This window comes from Dipteris shenzhenensis, chromosome 23 (assembly GCF_047967505.1).
Source record: "Dipteris shenzhenensis isolate YYH24624 ecotype China chromosome 23, Dip_SZ_1.0, whole genome shotgun sequence".
Taxonomy (NCBI): domain Eukaryota; kingdom Viridiplantae; phylum Streptophyta; class Polypodiopsida; order Gleicheniales; family Dipteridaceae; genus Dipteris; species Dipteris shenzhenensis.
Window position 1 is genome coordinate 15585150 of NC_141618.1, and position 25186 is coordinate 15610335.

General features: G+C 44.4%; 1 protein-coding gene across 2 annotated transcripts; it reads right to left on the reverse strand.

Annotated features, from left to right (window-relative positions):
- Positions 1 to 5820: 5820 nt before the first annotated feature.
- On the reverse strand, positions 5821 to 23942 carry LA1 (La protein 1). Of its 2 annotated transcripts, XM_087394656.1 has the most exons (11): positions 23864 to 23942; positions 23721 to 23781; positions 16134 to 16212; positions 15891 to 16040; positions 15506 to 15648; positions 14946 to 15091; positions 9301 to 9405; positions 8934 to 9183; positions 8511 to 8658; positions 6370 to 6457; positions 5821 to 6258 (listed from the first exon to the last, which is right to left on the reverse strand). In XM_087394656.1, the coding sequence occupies exons 2-11, from the start codon at positions 23766 to 23768 to the stop codon at positions 6090 to 6092; spliced, it is 1326 nt and encodes a 441-aa protein (XP_087250782.1). In that variant the 5' UTR covers positions 23769 to 23781; positions 23864 to 23942; the 3' UTR covers positions 5821 to 6089. The 2 variants fall into 2 exon arrangements, with proteins under 2 accessions (XP_087250782.1, XP_087250783.1); XM_087394657.1 differs by lacking the exon at positions 23864 to 23942 and having other exon boundaries at positions 5821 to 6252; positions 23721 to 23855.
- Positions 23943 to 25186: the final 1244 nt, after the last annotated feature.

The following is a 25186-nucleotide window of genomic DNA, read 5'->3' on the forward strand; positions in this document are numbered from 1 at the left end:
AGCAGAAGGGATTCATAAAAGGAAGACACCTCCTAGAGGCTATTGTCAATATTTGGGAAGGATGTGAGCATGCCAAAGAATCTATGCAAAAATTTTGCTTCATTAAAATTGACTTTGATAAAGCATATGATAGGCTTGAGTGGACCTTCCTTCTGCAATCCTTGTCATGCATGGGTCTGGGACCTAATTTTGTTGCCGTGATCAAGTTACTGCTGTCCAATGCCACAGCCAAGGTTTGCATCAATGGTGTGATGTCCTCAACCTTTCAGCTGACAAGATCAATTAGGCAAGGGTGTCCCATTACCCCTCTACTTTATGCTATTGCTGTTGACTCTTTGGGTTGGTTACTGATTGAAAATACTACTAAGGGATCCCTAAAAGGAATTGAGTTGCCCAATGGCAAATAGATGGTGATGCAGCAGTTTGCAGATGATACCAATCTAATGACTAGGAACGCTACTCATGATGTGAGTGAAGTCATGGAATGCTTGACCATTTACTGTCTATCCTTTGGCTTGCTCATTAACCATAGTGAAACAGGGTATTGCACGAGTAGCGGGAAATCTCAAGATGAGTTGGAGCAATTGGGTTGCCAGCTGATTCAAAAAGGCACTGTTTTCATATTATTAGGCATACCATGGGCTTTGATGTAACAATGAAAGAGAGATGGGAATGGGTACTTACCAAGTTCAGTTCAAAACTGGAAAAGTGGAGAGGATCTCAATCCAACTTGGTAGGATGAAGGATGGTACTTAATCATTGCCTCTACCCCATTACCATCTTCTACTTGTCCTGCTAGCACCCTAGTCAAGCGGACTTGATAAACTCATAGCTAAATGTAGTTCTTTTTTGTGGGGAGGCTACAACAGGATATCCAAGGTAAGATGGGATATCTGTACGTGGCCAAAGAGTGAAGGGGGGCTGGGAGTGATCGATATAAAGCAGGCGGCGGCAAAACTAGCAGTGACTTGGATCCTCAAGGTTCATCTAAACCCCCAAATGGATTGGGCAATGCTCCTTGCTTGTAACTTCAAACACATTCGTCCTATCAAGGCAAATTGATGGAAGAACTACCCAGTTCTTTCTGCGGTCTTCTGTCCCAAACCTTGCTCCACTAAAGGCAGCGATCTATGGAGAGCACTTGAATCTGTCAAAACACAACTTCTTTTCTCTAGCAAAGGTTCTTTCATGAAGCTCGATTCTATCTAGGCATCCGCAATACATAGAAAATCTCTACTCAACAACTCAAACTTTACCAGAGCCTGGATCTTGTTCAACAAGGTCATTCAATCCTAGGGGCAGTTGTGGCATAGGGATCAAATTAGATGGAAAACCCTACTTGAAATTTGTTGAGAATTCTATCTTTGTCACCAACAGAATAGCTCTTTGGGAAGGAGACACTCAATGGAAGGGCGCCTCAGTCCTGAACTATACTTTAGAATTTAGCTGGATCCTCACTCCTCATCTTCCCATGTTCCCACTCCATATGATTCTATTGACGAGCTGATGTTAAATTCTTGTTGGAACACCTCTGACTCGACGCTGCATTGCAAGCGAAGATTTCACTATATTTGGGCCAAGGCAATCCCCGAGAAGATGGTGACGCTGTTGTGGTTGGTGATGCTGAAAGCTGTATGGACCAACGCAAGAGGCCTCAGAATCAAAAAAGGGGACGGTAAATGCCGACGATGCCATAACACATGGGAAGACATATTCCACCTCTTCGTTGCTTGCCCGTCAACCACCCAGGAAAGTCTGGAAGATAGTCTAAATGCAAATAGGAGAGCCTGTCAACTAGAAGGCAATTTTGTTGGGAGATGCCTCTAAAGTTAAACACTCACGTTGGGCATTAGTACAAGCACATGCACTATGGTTTGTGTTGATTGCTAGGAATGATTTTCAATTTAATGATAAGATTACTGATGCAAAATTTCTCTTTGCTGAATGGTTAGCAGGCCTCGAAGATTTATGACATCGACCTTGCGCAGTTCTTTGCTGAAATCACGAACCATGAGCTGGAGCATCATGAGAACTTTAACCAAGAATGCGACTTCAAGGGTTCTATTTACTATGATACTGACTCTGAGACGGACTAAAGCAGCTTCGTGCTTTCTTCCTTCTTGTTTTGAGATACGCATAAATGCGATTTTATGGTGAACCATCAATGTATATCACTTGAACTACTTATTATATAAACCTTTCTTTTCTCAAAAAAGTATTGCAGTATCCTAGGACATTGGGAACCAAAATATAATAAGAAGCTGATAGACTGATCCAATGGTCACCTTAGTCCAACGAGGTTGGAATCAACTTGATGGGCACCTAATTCACTCTAATATAGTATTCGAGTGACAGCTTAGGGTGGATACTAAGCCTAAGGAAAAGTGGGCACAATCCAAGGCACCTTAAAACAAATTGCTAGCCAACAATGTCGTATGTAGACTCAGAGAAGAAAGTGATCATGAACTAGAATATGGACTATCATCTATGAAGACGGTTCTATCACGTTTGCAAATATCAACCCATTGATTCCACTTCCTATTGGATAGATGATAGAAAGTGAGATGGAAGTTTTCTTTAACAAATATGGACGCACAGTTAGGGAACTTGAGAATCTCATCTTTATCATTGCCCAAGGTGTCGAGATTGGCTTATGTTCAAATTTTCTTTAGCAGACCCAATCTAGAGAGCCCTAGTATCTAATCATAAGAATTAGGATGCATACTTGAGTACACTGTGGTGGTAAAGAGGGTTAGAAACCTCATCTTCAAAATTCTTATACTCAAATATGGCACAAGAACTTTCCCAAGTATACTTTAAGTGAAACGTTTTATGATTCATGTTTTATGGGAAAGCAGCGTAGATGATCTAGTCAAGTAAAAGACTAATCATATCAAAAATGTTAACATTGATGAGGCTTCATCATATTTTGATGACCTCGTTACAGTTTTTGTACCCACAATTCCAATTATACAAAGGATTTCTTTGGATGCACCATTAGAAAGTGCATAGTCTATGGTGACCACTCAAATGCAAAGCCAAAGAAAAGGTCCTTGATACAGTGGACATAGCCACTCTATGATGGTTATCATAATATCCCAAAGAGTTTGTCTACAAATCTCAAAGCATCTACTTGTGGTCAAAATAAACTTAGAAGCTACACTTATAAAAGCAATTTTGTATTCATGGTCAAAGTGATGGAATTTTGAGAACCAAACTCATTCCAAGAAGTAGTGGAAGTTCTAGGGTGGAAAAATCCAATGAATAGAGTACAATGCTCTTACCAAGGACTAAATCTAGACTCTGACAGGCCTCCTTAAGGACAAAAATCCCATAAGATGCAAATGAGTATACAAAGTCAAGCTCAGCATACATGGAGAAGGTGAGCAGTACAAAGCCAGGTCGGTCACCAAGGGATGTCCCCAAAAGTATGAAATAGATTATGAAGAGAATTTTGCACTAGTTGCAAAGATTATTATCAGGACATCGATAGCTCTTGCTTTACGTCCATCAAATTGTGTAAAGAATGCCTTCCCCAACAAAGTTTCGGATGAGGAAATTTACATCAAATAACCTCTAGGATATATTGTCAACGATATGGAAAAGAATAGAATTCTCTTTATGGTTTGAAAAAGGCACAAGAATGCAAGGATTTACCATCACTTTTTGGCATGTAGCTGTCAACCATCGGATTTAGATCCATCACTCTACATTAGAAGACTACAAAAGACATTCTTCTTGTAGTATGATAGAACAAGAGACAAGGCTAGGAATGGCTCCTTGATAATGTGCACTAGAAGAATATTCCACCGAATGATGGAATGCCATTGATGTAGGACCATGGAGCCTTTGGAAAGGTACGTAGCAAATAAAAAGTCTATGATCCACAACTCGTACACACGCACGCACGTACGTATACACATATATATTATATATGTATGTATATGTACATACATATATATGTGTATGTATGTATGTATGTATGTATGTATGTATGTATGTACACATATATACACGTATGTGTACATATATATGTATATATATATATATATATATATATATATATATGTACACATACATGTGTGTGTGTGTGTGTGTGTGTGTAGAGAGAGAGAGAGAGAGAGAGAGAGAGAGAGAGCATACACAAGATGACTAGAGCATTTGTCATCTCTTAAGGTTAGGGTTGTTCCATGAACCCTATCCTATTCTCTTAACAAGATTAAAGGGGAGAATGGATTCACTTGATTAGATCACATTGCACGAAGCTTGCTTTCACTAAGGCCTAGACCCTAGACCCAATTTGCCCACCTTTACCAAAAAATATTTGAGGGAAAGAGAAGAAAATGGAGTTAAAGTTAGGATCAAATGTGAAATGAGATGTCCATTTTGAGAGCATCATTATTTCATTTTTCCATTGAGCTATTTTGGTACTTTTAATCTTAAAAGTTTCAAAACATGTTTTAACAATTTCACAATAAGTCATCCAAACAAATATATACACTTTACAAAAATTTGAATATTTTACTAAAAGCGTGTCGACTATGTGAACTGAAAGACATTTGGGTCAGTGTTGACATAAATGGCTTTCCAGACATCCACATGAGAGGGGTATTTTAGCATGATGATAAGTGAATTGAGCATATCATAAGGCATAAGTCAAACAAAGCATAGCATAACAATGGATCATATTTTAAGAAGCATGATTGTTTGAGCCACAGTTGAAGCTTCCATATGAGGCCACATAGCACATTCACATTCATATGTGCGAGCTAATGTGACTTTCGGTGTCTAGATGGAGGAGCTCCTAGTAACATCCACAATCAAAAATCTAGTGAGTGTGCTCGTGGAGCACACTAGCCTAGGGTCAAGCTATGGTCCCTAGTGGAGTGATACAAGAGATAAGTCTCTATTATGCTATGCTCAGGGGTGACTCTAAGCAGCTTGCGAGATCTAGATGGTGGTTCACCGTTGGTGACCTTCGTGATCTTGGATTCGATGGAGTTGGGATCAAGGTTGGGGTCACCTTACATTACCCTCGTCCACAACTCAATGTTCCCTTTTCGCATGCAACATGTAAAAATAAAACAAAGAGTTTAGCTTGTCTATAGCTAACACTGGACATCATTTTCAGCTGCAGTTTCACAAAGGCACTATGCCAGATGTCCATTCCATTCATGTCCTACATCAAGCATGTCGACAAATTAGCACCGATTACTTAAACTACATCAAAGTGGGGGCAAACCAACAGCTCTTACTTGGTTACATTACTTAAGGGTAGACTAGCAATCATTACTCAACTAGATAAGCACTATAAAGGCATGTTTTTGTGTGTATGTGTGCGTGCAAGTGCATGCGCGCAAGCATGAGCGTGGGCATGGGCGTGCACAAGCGCAGGTCGACATGCGTGAGTGCATGTGTGCATGTGTGCATGAGTGCGTGTGTGTGTGTGTGTGTGTGTGTGTGTACGCGTGCAAGGTTTTGAAGCAAGTCATTGAGCATGTTGGCTGCCATATGGCAACCATTTGGGGGACCGTTTAGCAATTCATGCACTGTGAAATCATCCAAAAATGCAAGCAGAGCTATATTAGTGGATAATTCTTCACCATGCAAGTACTATGGCTGCACAATGTGCTTGTGTGCGCATGCATGTACATGTGGGGTCGCATAGGTTGTAGATCTTGTCTATATCATACAACACTCTACGTAAAGCAGCACAGGGCCCATTGTCTGATACTCCCAAGTATTTTGTATTGTGTGGTTTCATCTGAGACAAGTACTAAATTGTCCTCCCACAACTTGATCAAACAGGAAAAACTGATGAAATAAACAAAAAATTGTCACTAATATTTTATATCATAAAAAGTAGAATCGAACTCACACTACCAATTATAAACCACAATTAACTCAATAGAAGAAAACTGTTCAGCCGCAACAGATTGAGCAAATACATCTGACCAAGTGTCTCACAATGAGAGCACTCCTGTCAGAATCCTTGCAATTCTGTGTGATTCAGTGTGATGCAGACCCTTATCAGAATTCTCCATCAAAGCTCCCCATCAGAATTCTCCATCAAAGCTCCCCATCAATCCTCAAGGGTCTATAGCTTCAGCTTTGCCTTGCTTTGAAGGATGTTCAGCCTCATGTTCGAAGTCATCTTCTGTGTACCGCAAATGCTTTCCAAGTTTTGTGTCACCATCTGGTTTTGGCTCACCATTGCCATGTTTTTGACTGCCTTTTCCTGATCTTCCATATCTATCGCTACAACACAACCAATGAAGATTTTTTAGATATAATCCTCTTGTACCATCCTGTCAATTTTCGCCATTCATTTAGTTCCACCAGGCTTTCCCATTGATGAGAAAAAAGTACCTTTGAAACTTATTCCGTGAACCTCTACCAAATTTTACACCTCGTTGCTTATCCTGCAGTTTGGCCCAGTAGTCTTTCTCAGCTTCACCTGTATAGAACACAACACTGTCATGATATGATGAAATCATATATTTGCACCGGAGGGCATGTGTTGACGTTCACTCACATGCACACATAAATGGGTGCCTGCATGCATACACCGCATGCGCATGTAACGTGTCTGTATCCTTGTGTCTGTATCCTTACATATGAAGAAGTATGCAAATGCATGCGTGCATGCATGCAGGTTGGCGGGTGTGGATGTGTGGGTATGGGTGTGGGTGTGGGTGTGGGTGTGTTCTCACACCCAAGTACATATACAGAAAGACTACACACAAGTACACATAATGCATCTTTAAAGAATCACCAACAAGCAGAAGGCATGCAGATTGTCACACCAACAAGCAAAGGCATGCAGATTGGCAATCTGTGCAGCACTGTATTGCTATTGCAGAGATTGGTCAAATTTCTTGCAATTGAAGTCTCCCTACAAACTGAATCTTTGCAAAGTGTGGTTTTCAACACGAAAACGACCACGATTGTCACATCCTTCCACATCCAACTTGTTCTCTTATAAGGCATGCACGAAGGGATACATATTAACACTACTGTTTTGTGCAGGTATATTTTCATTAGAACCCTTACCATCCAGGTGGGTAAACATTGATTACTTTCAAAGCAAGATTTTATTTTGACCGAATGTAGTTCAAATGATGGCTCCGTCCACCCGTGCGCTCCCACAGTGGAGCTTAGATGGCGATCTAGACAGATACTAGGTGAAGAGCTACCAGCTGGAAGATCTGATCTGATGCAATGGACTCGGAGGGTCGCCTCTTTATAGCTATGAGGGCGGTAGTTCAACGTAGTCGGTGGAGCCGACCTGGAATATTCATGGAATATTCCCTATACCTTCGCCTCGGGGGCTCTTGCTCCCGAACCCCCACCAAGAGGGCCGCTGGCCCCCCTAGGACCCCCCAACGAGAGCAAGGGGCTCCCACACAATCAAGACAATGTGCCTCATGCTACCAGCTTACCTACCCTGCCTAGCCCAGAGGCTAGACTCACATAGATCACCTTTCTACCATCAACGGTCTCATTGATAGACCTCATCTGACATGCAAGTGAAGATCCATCCACTGTCCCGAGCTCACACATGCCTTCTCCTCATATGGGGGCCTTACAACTTGAGCACCTGGTGGTTACCAAGAGGGTGGGGCATTGAGCATATCTAACATTGACCTTGGAGAAATTCTTCTTCAGCATTAGTCTGGCTTCCGAACCACAACGCAATATCAAATAACAAAGAAACTAAGCTACTCCCATCCACCTTGAAGCTACAATAAGGCAAATTTACCAAGGTATCAACTGAATCTATCAGTTGACAGAATGCCTCCTGTCCATTACAGACTCGAAAAAAGTTGGAACTCATCCGATAAGGCTCCTGTTAGATTAGCTCAATACAACATTTGTCCAGATACGGCTTTTTCTCTGCATAGCCATAATAAAAAGGCAAAGTCGCACAGCTATGATCTCTGAAGATCTATATCACAGCAATGGTGGATTTCATCGCTATCTCGATGCTCATTCAGACTTCTTTCTATTCAAACTAAACTGTCCATCTAACCCAGGAGCATACACAATCACAGCCACAAACGAACTGTACTTCCAATATTTCTTACAACATCCTTTTCAAGGCTTCTCATACAAGAGCAACATAGGAGAGCAACTTTTCTCAGCAAGCACGAGATTTATAAGCTTTAAAGGATTATATTGTATTGAAGGAACTGAACCTTTTATGTATATGATGCCCAAGGCTAGCAAGTTTGAAAATAGCAAGCCCAAACTGACATGCTATGGCTCAGCTCTTGAGTGATATAATATATGCACAACCCACTGCTGCATTTCTTTGGGAGGCCATCTCCTTGAGTAACTACTAACATCTTCTAGCCCTTTGTAAGTCAAAAGAGCCCATAAACAAGAATCCATATGCGGAAGGATACATAGGACAGGAGGACAGCGGAGCCATATAGACAGAAAATTGTAAAGGTTTTCCATATGGCTTATATAGGAAGGTATAACCATTACAAAGAGAAGCAATGCACCTTCAACAGCTTCAAATGTTGCAATGTGATCCTTCACAACTAAACCGCCCTCTTCAGCCAATACAGCAGCAGTGCGGGCCTTTTGTGCTCCTTCAGGGGTCTCAAATCGCAGATATCCAGACATCTCTCCCCGTGAGTAGTCTACATACTAAAACACAACATTAAATAGTTAGAAATGGCAGCATTGTGATCAAAAATCTATGCTCATCCCATAATTGCACGTGGAGAAAGCAACTATATAAAAATGACACCAATTTAGTAAGCCATCAAAGTAAAAAATTTATTGAAGTCTGCTCAAATGGTTTTGGGTATCTTTTCCGACAGACTCAGAAGGTATTTTCAACTGGTTGTTATAAAATTGCAAAGAGCATATACATATGGCACTACATAAATAAATTGGAATGCTTAGTCTTGAATTTACACCTTGACTGTTCCAAATTTCTCCAAGACATCTTTTATGTCTTCACGGCTGATCAGACTTGCTTGGGCCTCAACTTCTTTATTGGGAACCGTGGCAGTCAAAGGTTCTTCAGAACCAGAAGCATCCCCTTTCTTCAAATCCATACTCACAGAATCTTTCATACCATCCACGACATTTTCATCACTAGTCTGTTTTTTAAGAGAGAAGGCTACAATGAGACCCTTTGGATAGCTTGCATCTGTGTTACCATTCCTGCACACTCAATGTTAACAGAAGCAAAATCAAAGCATTCCTCGGACTAGCTTCACCCTAATTTCTTCTTGAATGAGCATGAAGATAGACAGCAGCTAAGCTCAGGTCAAGTGGTACCTATCATTTCTGTGGTCGAACGACCGATTTGTATGCTCTCTTCTTTGATATATTGCACTGTCCTGTTGTGACCGGAAACTTTCCATATCTTTATCAAAGTCACTCCTGGAAGCAAAGGAAAATATGTAAAATCTCCCTCCCTCCCTGTAAAATCTCTCTCTCTCTCTCTCTCTCTCTCTCTCTCTCTGTGCTGCCCGCGCTGCTGCTTGCACACCCCCCACATGCTGTCGCGCTGATCCCCTCCCGCGTCGCTTACTTGCTTTCTTCCCCGCTCCCGCTTGCCATTGCTGCTGCTGCCCATTGGTGACACTGGGGACAAAGGAGAGCTCACCCGACCAGAAAACAAGGGGTGACAATGACCAGAAGTATAGCCTCATCTAGACGAAGGCGGAGAAAATAGAAGACCCGAACGCCAAGGCTTGCATATCAACACTCAAGGAGATATGCAAGATGCAAGACACATAAATTGAAGGCCTACGCAAGAAGCTAGAGAAGAGAGCTCTCAAACCTTCGAGCCCAAATGCAAGATGAAATGCAAAACAAATGGACATGTGAGAAAGGTAAAATGATGCAGGACATTACTCGTGCTTTGGGTGAAAAAAACAGTAATTTGGCCTAAAAATTTGAGACATTGGGAGCCCATGTTGATGCCCTCCAAAGTGAGAACAACAAACTGAAGGCAAGTGCTCATTGGGAAAAAGGGGAGTTTCAGCCACCTTTTGACGAGGAGCTGAACACCATTAAAGAGCAAATGCAGCAGCTCAAGAATGCGAAGGGGACGTCAAAAAAAGGGTACAAGATCATTGATATGCTGAAATCAGAGAATGAACAACTCAAAAAGGAAATGGCAGCTTTGCAAACAACGGTACATGGGAAACACGCCGAGTTCACACAACAAATTACGAAAGGGAAGGCTGATATGCTTGCATGGAAAGATGTACTCAAGAAAGACACAACACCAAATTACGAAAAGGAAGGCTGATATGCTTGCATGGAAAGATGTACTCAAGAAAGACACAACACCAAACAGCAAGAGTTTGAATGTGCTGGTTAGAGGCCTAACGGTAGGTGATAGCCCCATGTCAGATGCCAAAATCCTGTTTGACAAGATGGGAGTAAACCTCACTTGTGAATCAGCCTGGAGAGTGGGTAAAACAGATGCACCAACGAAGCCTTTGGTTGTAAAGCTGCGAACAGCCACAGATAGATCCACCCTTATGAGTACACGGGCAACATTAAAGGGGACCAAGATCTTTCTAGATGAAGATCTCACTCCTACAGCAAGACCACACAAGGGAAGGAATGGTGCGGGTGATGGCTGCAAGACAAGAGGGGAAATGGGCAGTTTACAAAGATGGTAGGGTGATCATTCGAGAGAAGGTAGAAAAGAAGTACGAGATGCAGGGAGAAGGGGACAGCACATGACGGTGTCTGAATGATGGAGTGAGTATGCAAAACAAATTGAGGATGGCAGTGTCGAATTGTAATGGCATCCTATGGTCTGACCCAGGGGGGTTCCTGGAGACATATCATAACAGAGATGTGATCTTCTACACCGAGACACATGAGAGCCCAGAGAGAGGGCTACCCACAGTGACAGGATACACATGGGAGTCTGCCCACAGGAAGGAATTGAGGAGGGATAGTGGGGTACGAGGATCCGAAGGTGTGGCTGTTCTTTTCAGATCACATCTGAGGCCACTCCTTTCTACGTTACGAAAGGAGAAGCATGCACGACACATGTGGATTCGGGTCCAATTACCAGACACATGACCGACTTTCATTGCAGTATGTTACTTTCCCCCAGACACATCATCCTATGCACAAGAAGTCACCACTAACGGGCACAGCCCATATGAGACTATTCATGATGATATCACTGAGTTCTCCAAACACTGGGACACTCTCCTCCTTGGAGACTTCAATGCACGTACTAGGAACAGACAGGTGGGCCTGTTAGATTTCGATGAGGATTCCCTCATAGTACCGGAGATGGATGCAGCAGAGTTGGGGATCGTGAGACAGCCAGCAGATGCAGATGCACCAGTGAAATCGTATGGGAGACATTTACTCGAGCTGGGGGCTATACATGACTTGATCATATATAGCGGTCTCCGAAGATGGCCATCATCTGGCGGACTCACCTGTTTCCCACATGGAGGGGGGAGAGAGAGAGAACTCAGATATTATTCCTCCACTTGGCTCAAGGTGAGCACAAAAGGACCAGCAAGGGCTGGACTGCCAAGACTAAAACTTCTCTAACCCTTCTCCTGGACCGCACTGCCTGTGTTTGGCTTCTGTGGCTGATGGAGAATGTGTGGGGGAAGGAGGCCTTCTATAGGGGGTTGGCAGCCGCTGGAATTGGCCGACCCCCTGGTTGGTCTCTAGGGCAGGGGGGCAAGGGGGGCAGCCCTTAGCCGGCTGGCTGGCCGACTGCCAGTCGGCCCACTTGTTGCTCCAACCAAACCCCCCTTGGGCAGCCTATATAAGGGGCTGCCAGTACCCTTGCAGTCCCTGCCCTTTGTGGCCTGCTACTCAGCCCTATATGCTGCTGTTCTGCTGCCCTTCCTGCCACCCATAAAAGTCCCCCATGATCCCTCTCCCTCAGTCATATGCCCCTCCTCATATGGGGGCTCACAGGTTGGGAACATTGACTTCCAACACTCTTTACATCACACCTTAATTTTTCCAACCACCTAACCACTCTACCCCCTTATGAAAACATGGTAAACCCCAACCCACTTTTTATTACATAACTTTCCCCTAACTCATCCGATTCCCCTGATTTTTATCACCCCGAAGCACACAAGGCTCTCCTTCTTCTTTTGGACTCCATTGTATCCTCCCTTCCTGCCACCCATAAAAGTCCCCCATGATCCCTCTCCCTCAGTCATATGCCCCTCCTCATATGGGGGCTCACAAGTTGGGAACATTGACTTCCAACACTCTTTACATCACACCTTAATTTTTCCAACCACCTAACCACTCTACCCCCTTATGAAAACATGGTAAACCCCAACCCACTTTTTATTACATAACTCTCCCCTAACTCATCCGATTCCCCTGATTTTTATCACCCCGAAGCACACAAGGCTCTCCTTCTTCTTTTGGACTCCATTGTATCCTACCCACTCAAAATTCCATTCATTTTGATGGTCAGTCAACAAAATTCCATATGTTTGTGCTGTGAGATTCAAATGATTTCTAAAGTCCGTGAGGAAAGTGTGATGGGTCAAACCATTTGGAAAAGAACACACGTTGGATGTAAGTGACTAAAAGCATGAAACTCTATAGCAAACATGAAAGCTAGCCCAAGTTTGAGAGCTAAGCTGGCATGGTTCAAGTCCATATCACCCTCATAGGATTGCCTTAGTCAAGACAACCAAGATTGACCCAATTAAGACGACCTAGAGCCATGGGCAAAAATCTCCCTTGACATGGATGGACATGGATGCCACTGTCTTCAAGCAAACTTAGAGGCAGGAACGTGACACCATTACCTTTGTGGGTGATGGCGTAATAGGTACAAAACACTATCTTACTATTAAGTTGTCTTGGCTCTAGGGTGGTCTGGACCTCAAGCTTAAGGATGGCTCGACTACAGAGTCTATCACTAGGAGGTCAATCTACTAGCTCTCTGCTATGTGGTCCATATATATATAGATGAATTTAGGAATATGCTTGAACTCATCCTCTAAAAAGTGTGCAGTTTGAGTAGGTACTATGACATCCCCACCAATGTCATCAGCACCCAACGGTGGGTGTAGACCATAGTATGCTCTGACACACACAAATCCACACACCCACACATACTTGAGCATCAATTTATACAAAGGTCTTCCTACTTGGCACTCCAGAGGTGAACGTTACTCAGCCGTGATGAAGTGTTGCTCCAATGCCGTCTCTCGTCCTATCAGTCATCATGGATGCACTCATGAATCATCTTCATCACTTGATGCTTCTAACCATGAATGTGAAATATAGGACGAATTTACCCCAAGATGGTGGTAAACTCAATTGAGATTCAAATTAAAGATTACTGTTTAGGATCCCTAATGGTATACCTTTCCTATTTTAAATCCATGTGGAGCTACAAATAACAAAACAATGTCACCTTCGAAGAGCTTAAAATGATGCCTATATTTGTTGGCAGAACGTTGTTCAAAACTGTTCAAAGCTGACCGTACATGTCCTCGATGCCACTCAACGGTTAAGTCAGTGCAGCACTGCCTTTGGGAGTGCACACAGGCGAGGACGATTTGGAAGGGTGTTGCTAGGATACTTTGCATCTTTCATAGAGCACCCTTCTTCTTGACCTGGGGATCGGTTGCTTGGTTCACTCACTAGTCCACAGGCTTTCTTCGAGAGACATGACACAGACACAACTTTCTTTGTTCGACAACACCTTGTAGAGTCATGCTCCCTCCGAGATGTTCCGTTTACTCCATTCAGAGCTCCCCACACTTCTGTAGACGCATCTTGGGAGATTCTGGCTAGTATTACAGCATGGCATATTTGGAGAGCCAGATGTACAGAGGCTTTGGAGGACTCCCAGGTTCACCCTTCTCAAACTATGTATCTGGGCAGATACTATACACACTTTGATGGTCATTTCGGCGAACATACAAGGAACCTCCAAGACTGCTACTCCTAGGAGGGTTGCTTTTCTCAGAGTCTGGAGGGGTTCTCCTTTCTTCTCTGACTCTCCTTCAAGGATGAGGTGGCATTTTCAACCGCCACCTGGGATTTTTGTTTGCTCATTCTGAGCTGTTTTTTTTCTCATGCTTGACATGATGTACTCCCGCACTTGAGCTTGCTCTGCGGTTTTTATTCATACTTAATGAAGTACTTTTCTTGCCAAAAAAAAAAAAAAACTGTCAATCCATGCATGCCTAAAACTAGGGTCAAGATAAAACAAGAAACTCCATGCAAATAGTGTTAGATGCTGAGCCATCAATCATTCATTTTGTTCAACAACTTCAAGACATATATGTAGCTGTATGCAAGACCCTTGCTGCTGAGAAACCAATCCCAGTTGACATGTGAACCATGCCACGTCAGAATCCCTTTCAAGTAATGAGCTGTTTGAACAAATGATGTTAAACCAAGAGTGGGTTGATTTCCTATACTAACAATTTCAGGACATGCCAGAATTACAAATGGGAACAAGGGTTAATTAAGACAAGAACCACTGAACTAAATCTATGGTTTGGACCTCTCTGCAGAGATAACGTCTCCAGGGAGATACTCCAAATACTAAAGCACCACTTCTTGGCTCAAAACTTTCAACTAGCCCCAGCAATTAATGACCCTCTCCCAAAATTCACAAAACCCCTTTACAACTTGGAAGTCCGTTTTGCACTCGCTATTCATCAATATCACAAGGGCCTGCTTATAGATCCACAAAATCTTGAAATCGGATATTGTACATTAATTCCCCACCACATACTCTCATCGACATGAACACATACTACTGCAAGGATAATAATTTGCAAAGACGGTGCATGTTAGGGTCCCATTGACCATTGAAGGCATCGATCATTGAGGCTATCATGTTGCAGATATCAGCATGTTTGAGCATCTACAAAATCAATACATATCGGACCATGCAACAAAAAGCTAGAAAAGAAAGCACTGGCCCATACTTTGGTTTGATCTCCAATTCCACACCGTCGTACACCGTTTTCAAATCCAATATTTTCTTCACTTCATCTTCTGACGAAAGCTCCACAACAGCAAACCCACAAAAGATTTTCCCTATGGGATGACGAGGTAGCCGCACACTTTTAACCTGACATTGAGATCATGAGAACATTTGAGTGACATGAAAATAGTACCCAGAAAACTTGAATTGGAGTCCAGCATTCACACAATTATCACAAAACAAGCCAAGAAAGAAAAAACAGGAACCAAACCATGTCTGTATCTAAGGCATGACCTCCTAGATGTGCAAGCCAGTATCTAGCAGCTGGCAGCTAACATAACTAACAAGAATTGTTTTCCTCTTCTCTGTTATTTAATTCCTAAAGTTGTGTAGACATTTTTAACTAAGTGAGATAATTACAGGAGGATATTTGCTGATCCAGACAGAGAGGAGTTTGAATGATAGATCATTCCTATATATCATATGAATCAAGAAAAAATCAACTAAGCCATCAGCGCAGAAAATTCACTTCATATATTATTATATCTGCCTGACAAACACCTTTGTATATTGAGAGAAGAAAGCCTCTATTTGTTCCATAGTCACATTCCAGCATAGAGGACCTGCTGCTACACTTCGAGCATCCACTGCGGCCTGAACTTCCTCAGGCTTCACTAATGGGTTGATGCGTCCAACCTTCAAACCTACAAACAGGAGGCACCATAACCTCAGAAATAAAATATAAGTAAACTCCTGCAAAAACATTGTGAAATGCAATATCCCAGACATCCATTGCCAGTGCTTGACTGAATAAATGTGATTTCCTGCCTGCAAGCTTTTCGAAAAGTTTTGATGAACCAATACAAATATAATTTTCTTGCATGCACTGGAAAAAGTTGTGAGCAATTTGGGATCAGATCACAGCAGAGCTCTATAATGACTTTACCATCATCTGATACTCTTAAACTAGATGATGAGCGAAGGACCGCAGCCACAGCAGCGGTAACTTCTGAAGGAACCTTGTCAGGACCAGCCTCCTCCAGCCCAAGATAACTCCTCATCCGTGAAAAAGAGCATACTAGGGGAAGACTAACCACTGTATAGAGCAGTTAAGTATTCAAATAATGCATGCACTGTAGTGAGAAAGCAAGTGAGTCAGTCACAATCAGCCCAGAATCGAAAAGGATACAGCCATCCTCACTTTCCTCCAGACATTTCCGCAAAAACTTGTCAAGAGGCAGATTACTGTCACTGAAGTAAAATTCCACCTGCAAGAGAAACACAAATTGCTCTGCAGATAAGACCTTAGGAAGTAAATGGCCCCAGGGAGAGCCATACTGCAGTTTGCAGTTTGCATGATGCTAACTTAATCTTTCAAACACGAACGCATATAAAGATGGATCATATTGGACTGCATAATTAGTTAAAGCCAAACAAAAGTTGATTTTGCCCAATGGAAACACAAAATATCATAAGTCAAATTCATCCATCACCAACACTGTCAACAGGTTCCTTTTCTAAGTAATCCCGCAATATCCAGCCAAGTTTAGTAGACTGATCCATGCCCAGGCCACTGGTAGGCCCCTCCAGAGGACCACCTTCCATCCAGTGTCCCATGTCTCTCACACTATAATAACCCTCCCTTACACACTTTCCTAGAGTCTATGGTCCTTCCAATCTATGCTCCACTTCTGGATATTGTACTAGGATGTAGATCTGCCTTTAGTGTAGGCACTAGCAGGCCAAAATCTGATAACTGCAGAATCTCCCTCAATTGGGGCCCTTTTATAGAGACCATGAACCCTCACAGACTGGCCGACCACTCTGTTAAAGAAATACATCAACTACTGTCTGCCAACCTACTCCAGCTGTCTGCCAACCCTACTCCTGTCGAGACTGGACGATAGCCCATTGTAAGCCCCTTGTACAAGCCCATTATAGGGCCTGTTGGAGCCAGTCATTCAGCCCTAAACCAGGGCCCTTGCCAGCTTATTTGCCAACCTGCACAGCGGCATATGATGCTGCCCTATGTCCTAAAGACTATGCATGCTTCCTACGTGGCAGCCCAACTCATAGGTCCCTGTTCAGCCCATGTGGAAGTTTTATGCACAACCACACACAGGTACAACTCCCCTTATGTCGGTGGATGGGTTTTAGGGGGAATTAAAGTGTATTTCCAAGCCTTCAAGGCTGGTTCGGGGAGGGTGGGGGCGGCCGGGGGGGGGAGGGGGGGGGGGGGGATGTTGGAAATTAGATGGTCACCTCACCGGTTGCGAGCCCCCATATAAGCCGTGTACCAGCCTCCCGCCATGCTGCATCTGTCTGGGATACCTCTCTCTTTGATTTTTGCCCACATGGCAGCCATGCTGCTGCTCATGTGTCAGTCTCACAAACCCTAGGTCTCCCCCCCCCCCCCAAATGCTCTCCTCATATGGGGGCTTACAGATGGGGAGGTGACCTTTCCAACACACCTCACCGGTTGCAAGCCCCCATATAAGGAGAGCATGGGTGAGGTGGACCAACAAGGGCTGCCACATGGGCAGCACATAGGCTTCCAGGTGAGCAGCACACAGGAGTGTACCTGGATGTCTTTGGAGTCAGGGTTGTACAGACTTTATGCAGGGTCTTCAGGACTGGAGCAGGCCCAAAATAAAGGCAGAATGCAAAGGGCAGAGACTTTGGGCCAGAAAAGAAGCCCAAAAACAGGCGGAATCAAGGCGGGTCTGACCCGGGCCAGTAACAAGCTGACATGTGGCCGGTCGGCCTGCTAGGCTGGTTGGTTGGGAGCCAATCAGGTTGGCCGCAACCAGGTCAGTTGCTTGGGAGCTTCCAGTCAGTCAGTTTTGGAGGGCTTTTGGCCCCATAAAAGGGAGCCCTTGGGGCTCATTCATCATCCACTTGAAGAAAGATTGGAGCTGCATCTCATGGCAGCAAGGAAGACGGATCAAAGGGGAGCTTGTGCCTCACCATTGGCAGCGTTTGGAGCAGCAAGGAGGTCAAGCACTGTATTTGTGGCTGTCTGGGAGGATGAGCCTGAAGGTGTGTTTGTCGGGCATGACGACGAGGCCCACATAACCTAATAGGGAGCACGCAGTCCAATTGTTTTGGAAGAGCCATAAGGTAGGAGAACAGTGTTTTGTGTCTTGAGGGATCCACATCTAGCCAACACTCTGCTGGTAGTGGGTGGCACACTGAACATATCTTTTTATATTGCGTCCATCTTGAACGGAAATATATATTTGCGGATCCCACGTCTCTCCTGTGCATTGTCCACTTACTTGCTGCACATCTATCTAAGTAAACATTAAGGAAAGAAGTTTTGGATACCGATAGGTCATTTGTCCCATCCAACTTGCCCATCCCTTTAAAATCAGGAAGTGGTATAAGGAAGATGAAAGTCTGGAGCCATTTGGTGTTAAAGTTGACATGGGAGATTGCGACAGGAGTTTGAGTTAATGCCTCGGCCCACCGTGACTCAAGCAAACTGAAGAAAGTCTCCAATTAAGTTGCAGAGGAGACAAACAATACGTCAGCATGTGGTAACAGGAGAGCTTTTCTTGGTGACATCTCCATGTGTTACTCAGGTTTGGCTTGAAAGCCAGTGTAACAACCAGGATGTCCGACATTGAGATGTGGTCAAAAAAAGAGTCAGAAACCGTTGCAAAGGTGAAGGGCAGCTTGGATTGCTCCAAAGGCTTGGCTGAGAGCACTAACATGAGGGAAAATTCTTCAAAAGGATCTATGGATTCAGAGTCAGATAAGAGCTGTGAGATTGAAGGGGGCATTATAGGGTTACACAATGTGGCTGATTGAGCCTCCATGAGATGCATTCAGAGCAAGCAAGTGGTATGTACATTCCTTGTATAGTTATTTGAGCCTTAATAACTTGTTTTGGGCAGATTATGTGCTTTGCATTTCTCAGGTGATGAGAGATTGGAAGGTGTATGCCTTCCTAGAAGTCACAGGGGGACCTGTGTACCAAGGGTGGCTCTATTTTGGAGACCTGGAGACCTGGAGGAGTAAGAGCCACGGGTTGAAAGAAACAAATGACAACAATGACTCCGAGTTATTCCATAGGGCTTTGTCATGGGAGCTGATTGAATATCTACATCAACAGGTTGGATCGGCCCACAATGTGTTGATGAAAGGGAGTGTTGGAAATTAGATGGTCACCTCCCTAGTTGTGAACCCCCATATGAGGAGGAGGTGGACCAATGTAGGATGGGGCTGCCACACGGGCAGCACATTGGCTGTCATGTGGGCAGCAAACAAACAGTAAAAAGACAAGAAAGGGGGCTGCCAGATGGGCAGCACATAGGCTGCCATGTGGGCAGCACACAAGAGCGTACCTGGATGTCTTTGGAGTCTACATGGCATGTGTCTAGAGCAGATCCGATGGACAAAAGGAAGCTGAGTGAAGGCGCAGTCACCTGGAGCAGTTTGGAGCATCTGCAAGTCTCCGTGATGTCCTGAAGCAGACAGGGCAACGCTGGGTTGGTCTGGTATAGGGCCAGCATGCAGGCGCATCTGTACAGATGCTTGCAGCAGGGTTGTACAGATCTGATGCAGGGTCTTCAGGACTAGAGCAGAGCAAAGGGCAGAAAGGCGTCCTGCCTGGCAGAGACTTTGGGCTAGAAAGAAGGCCCGGAAACAGGTGGAATCAAGGAGGGTCTGACTCAGGCCAGTGTCAGGCTGACACACAGCAAAGTCGGCCTGCTAGGCTGGTTGGTTGGGAGCCAATCAGGTCAGCTGGTTGGGGAGCTGGTTGAGAGCTCCCGGTCAGTCAGTTTTGGAGGGCTTGTGGCCCTATAAAAGGAGAGGCCTTTGGTCTCATTCATCATCCATTTGCAGAACAGTTTGGAGCAACATCTCAGCGAGGTTTGAGCCCATATCCAGGAGGAGTTGGAGCAGCAAAGGAAGAGGCTGAGAGCTGCAGACAAAGAGTCCAAAGGAGTTTTCACCATGGGCTGTCTACCAGGGCAGCAAGGAAGACGGATCAAAGGGGCCTCACCATTGACTGTGTTTCAGAGCAGCAAGGGGGTCAAGTGTCCAGGTCAAGCACTACCTTACTTGTAGCCTGAAGGAGCGTTTGTGGGGCACGACGACGAGGCCCACATAAGTTCATAGGGGGCACTGAAGCAACTGTTTTGGAATTGCCATAGAGGTAGGAGAAGAGTGTTTAGTGTCCACATCTAGCTAGCAATCTGCTAGTAGAGGATGGCACACCGAACATATTTTGTATTGTGTCCATCTTGCAAGGAAATATATATATGCTGGTTCTACATCACTCTTGTGCATTGTCCACTTACTGTAACAGGGAGATCTCCTGCTCAGTATTTGAAAGAATGATGCACTCAAAACACGAGTGGAACTGTGGAGTGAGTGAGAGAATCAGAGGGAGAGAATATAGTGGGCCTCCGAAGAGGGAAAAATAATAACTGGACAATGTCTAGCCTAGACGGCTGAATACAACTGTAAAGGATAAGTACTATATGGAGTCAGAACCCTCACTACAAAAGAGAACTGAAACTGCTGTACCGACTAATCCGGGCTGGGGACTAACTGAAGAAGGGCTGGAAGGGGCTGCTGGAGACTCTCCTGCCATGATCCTGCTATTGCTGAGGGGCAGAGCAATATAAGACTTGGATGAAGAATGAGACCAAGGGGGCTGCCTTACATAGGCTTTCAGGGCAAGTTGACCAACCCTAGTCAGCTGGAAAACGTAGACCGTTGACCAGGTCGGTCAAAAGTCAATCATTGACTTTTTTTAGCAAAAAGGTGTTTTTTGACCTGCACTATCTTCTGAGGCTGCATAGCGGCAGCATGCCACGGGCTGTGGCTGCCCATGACATCCGTCTTCTACCCAAGCGTTGTCGACCGCCTGTCCCTCTCTTGAACCGATGCAGCAAGATCTGCTCAAGCTCAACTACCTCAGCCTCATCAATAGTTTTGAGCTGCTCCACATCTGGAACTGCTGCTAGTGCCAGACCCACATACGGCTTGAGCCATGACACATGAAAAACTGGATGCATGGTCCATGTCGAAGCTAACTGCAACTTCATGGCCACATCATTTACAACTTTGATTATCGAAAAGGAGATAAAGCTTCAATGAGAGAGCTTCGAGCACTTCTTCCCAATCTGCTTAAGGCATTTCTTCGAAGATATACCCACTCCCCTTTCTTGTAACTCGTGTCACGCGGTGCTTGTTGGCTTGCATCTGGTAGGTCTCTTGGGCTTTGGCAATGCAGTCCTTCACTCCACGATTTGCTTGATCTCTATGATGCGATCGGCCTCTAGACCTTTTTGGATGTCTTGGTGAGAAGGGACTTGAATTTCCTGCCGAAAATTGCTTCATAGGAAGTACGACCCACACTGGAAGAATGGGTGTTGTTCAAGATCCCTTGAACTAGTGGTAAGTACCACTCCCACCGAAACTGAGTAGAATGTTGAATGAGAGCTCGTTATAGACTTTTGACTCATCATTTGATTGCGGATGGAAATTGTTGAAGAAACCAAGTTTGATACCAAAGTTGTTGAACAAGGCTCTCCAAAAGTGATTGGTGAATTTGGAATCCCGGTCGGATACAATGACACGGGATTCCGGCACCCCACACATGGGATACCCCCATCTAAGAAAAAGATGAGCTATGTCGTATGTCGATGGTACCCTTGCATGGAATAAGCATGACAAATTTGCTAAACCTGTCCACCATGGTCAGACGCATGGTGTTCTTGGTACCAATGGCTGGTGGAAGGATCGTAAAACCATGCTAATCTACTCAAAAGGCTGATTCCGAATCTCAAGGGGCTTGAGTAATCCTGGCAGCTTCCCATGGGATACCTTCACTTGTTGGCACACTTGGCAATGAGATACATACTAATGAACATCACTGCGTAAATGTGAAAAATTTAAGCTCAATCTTCTCGAGAATGTTTGCAAACCCTTTGCGTCTGCCAGCTATAGTGGTGCATATCATAGAGGATGGTAGTACGGTATCGGGGCGACACACAAAGGCGTCCTATGAAGAACCACCACTTGTCATGTATAGCATAGTCGCCGAGTCAGTTATCAAGCATGGCTTTGTACCAAATATGGATCGATAAGGTATTGGTTGCGCATCTCTGCTAGAGGACTCCGACCCAAGTGCCTAGCTGATACTCGATCATGCTGCCAAACTGCTGAAAAGTCTAGCTCCATCTGGTCAGGCGGTCTGACCACTAAGCGGCTGGCATGGTCTGAAGCCACTGCATATAAAAAATGTTTGTCTTGAGGGCATGAATGACAGCACATAACTCCTTGTCATACACTGTGTTCTACTCCAGGACTGCCCCAGTGGCATAATCGTTGGCATCGGTCCATAGATCGAAGGGTTGATCCCATTGTGCCAATGCTAGGCACAGAGTTGTGCTAACAACCTCTTTCAACTGGGCGATCAAGCTGCAGAGTAAAAGAACGCTTCCCCCTCCCTCCTCGACATGGATTCTCTTTCTTAGAAAGTCGTGGTGGCAAAGGAGGAAGTTCAACCCACCCCTCATATGCACATGCAACTTAGAAGCCACAAGAGGGCTTCTTAGCCTCCCCCTGGGATCGAGTCCTGCTCCTAGCTTTGCCTATCCAAATGTGTCCCTGACTCTAGAATACGTATACAAAGCCTCACGCTTTAGCTCTCACAAGGCCACAGTCCAAGAAGGACACAAATAACCGCAATGAACAACAAGATAAACAGGGAACAAAATGATGAGGAAGAAGTAAACAAGAAAAGCTTAGCAACCCAAGAAAAATAACACACGTCCAAATAAGAAACTCAGCTAAACTAGAGAAAGCATCAACTAACTCAACAAGAAAGGACGGTAAGAGCGTAACAAAAGGCAAAGTCATTGAAGAAGTTAAGACAAAGCAAACAAAAGGAAAAAGAGACTCGGCAAGCATAGTCACTTGTCATATTCAAGAACTCACACACATAATCATAGCAGCCAACCACATTGGCAAATCCAAAATTTCAAGATAAAAAGGACACGGTTCTTCAAAGACTTAAGGAGACCAACTTTTCACTTTAAAAACAAGCGAGTACACGTACTACCTTAGAGGAACAAGTTGATTTAGAAAAGAGAGAGGGAGAGAGAGAGAGAGAGAGAGAGAGATCACTAAAATGGAAAGGGGGAGTATGGATATTGGATGACTGGAGAAACGTGGCCTAAAATAACTCGAGGAACACTGTTTAAACTAACTAATGTTCAAACAATGTAATTTTTTTCACTTCAGCTCCAAAAATACAAGCGCGGCACGTCACAAACTTCCATCTACAACTACCGACCACAAAAGAAACTAGCGACAGGATATTTTCCCTTTTTGAATAAAATTCTAACGAAGCTACCTCCAATGCTGTTCACATACACAAGCACTTCGCAAAAACAAATTTGGATAAAAGCCTTGAAGCACACTGACCCATTGTACATACAAAGCAAGGATAAGTAAAATAGAAGGGAACGCAGAAGAAACGCAAGTTCCAGAAGTGGGTTTCTCGCCGCAGCTAAACCCATGCTACTAGGAACGATCGGGCTGCAACACCTTTGTAATGGCCTCTTTCTCTCGCACGTGGCCACCACCACTCAGCAGCGTTCGGTAAGGACCCTCTTTCTCTCACGATCGGTATTAACATCAAACGACTCTCTATTGAAAAAACGTCTCTCTCGCTCTTTCCCTCTCTCTCTCTCTCTCTCTCTCTCTCTCTGAAAGCCAGCCATGATGCCACACAAAGGTTGCCAGTTCTTACCTGTCGAAGGATTTGGGCGGAGGTCTTCTCGTCGAAGGAAGGTTCCATGAAGCCGAAATAGCTGTAATCGCGAAGAACACTCAATCAGCAACACTATGAACTATTCAATGTTATACGCAGCAATTCACTAAAGGTTTTATCACCATCAAAAGTAAAACCCTTGCTACACCCTAATAAGTGGCGTCGAGCCCCTTTTTCCGACGGCTTCTTAACGTGAAAAGGGCGGGCGACCAAGGCCCTTTCCTGGTCGTCCAAGGTCGGCGGGACACCAGTTTACCCCGATAAATGGTCGACACAGCTCACTAATGTCGTATAGGCAACTCACTGTCCAATTGTCCATGTGGCATAGATGCGTAACAAAAAAGGCAAAATCGTAGAGATCGGGCAGACTATTCGCAAACCGCACAGAGAGCAAGGCAAACTGTGGGAAGACCGTGCAAATCTCGGGCGGGGTGTTTGCAGACTATGCGAAGCAGCAGATGTGCAGAGGGGCATATCTCAAACACAGTGTTTGCAGACTGCACAGAGGGGTAGATCCGGGGTCCCATGTGCAAACATTGTTGCACTCAATTCAGGCATGTTCACATCCAACGTAGACATCCTGCCCTTCTTTCGTTTTGCAGGCACATTCAGCGTAATGTTATTTCATCTGCTAAAATTGGTGGTGCTCGCCGGGCAGCAAGAGCCCCACCAAGAATTGCGCCCGTCCGCATGAACAAGCAGAGGGGCCACCAAGGGACCTGACATTGTGGCAAGCACAGTGGCAGCAAAGGCTTGGATTGGTGTTGACATGGCACGGCGATGTGGGCCAAGTACCATTTGTCAACTAAGTTTTCTTTTGGGGGGCTTATATATTCACAAAATATTTATACATTGAAGTTCCTCATCTTATTACAGCAGAAGACAAAAAGAAACAATATCCTTGAGTTGAAACACTAGGGAACTGTTGAAGAAGGCCATATGTATGAAGCAGCAGGTAATCATGGTAGTCAGTGTTCAGCCCAATGAGTTGCCAAAAGGTAGGTCCAGTAGAGGGGAGCACATCTCGACATGGAGTCCCGGGTTGGGGAAGATCTCGAATCAGACGGGCTCCTCTTTGGCGGGGTAGCTAGGAGGGAGGTCAAAATTCTGCAAGCAAACAAAAATCTCTCTACAGTTGAAATTCCTGGTGTGTTCATCCGCATCTTCCAGTAGATGAGAGAGGGCCTCATTGTAATTGTGGATCTGTTGGTCTAGCAATCACTTTGCATGCTACCATGAAACACTACTTTGGAATTAGTAACCATTTCTTGAGATCTAGATGGCCCACAGAGCTTGAGCCCTAAGGATTAGCCAGGAGGAGTGAGGAGTTTTGAGGGAGTCACCAAGGAGGATTGCCTTCCAGTTAATAGGTTCCCCAACCTGTATCTGGATTAGCTTCTAGACTTTCCTGGCTTCAGGGCAATTGATGAAATGTCTTCTTTTCT

Bases quoted from the DNA above. Each gene is read 5' to 3' on its own strand.
- LA1 (XM_087394656.1), bottom strand. From the start codon at position 23,768: ATGGAACCTTCCTTCGACGAGAAGACCTCCGCCCAAATCCTTCGACAG. The intron at 16,041-16,133 runs GTATCCTTTTCG...TGCTCTATACAG, and splicing joins GGAGGAAAGTGAGGATGGCT to TGGTTAGTCTTCCCCTAGTA. The intron at 9,184-9,300 runs GTACCACTTGAC...TTGAGTGTGCAG, and splicing joins TTCGACCACAGAAATGATAG to GAATGGTAACACAGATGCAA.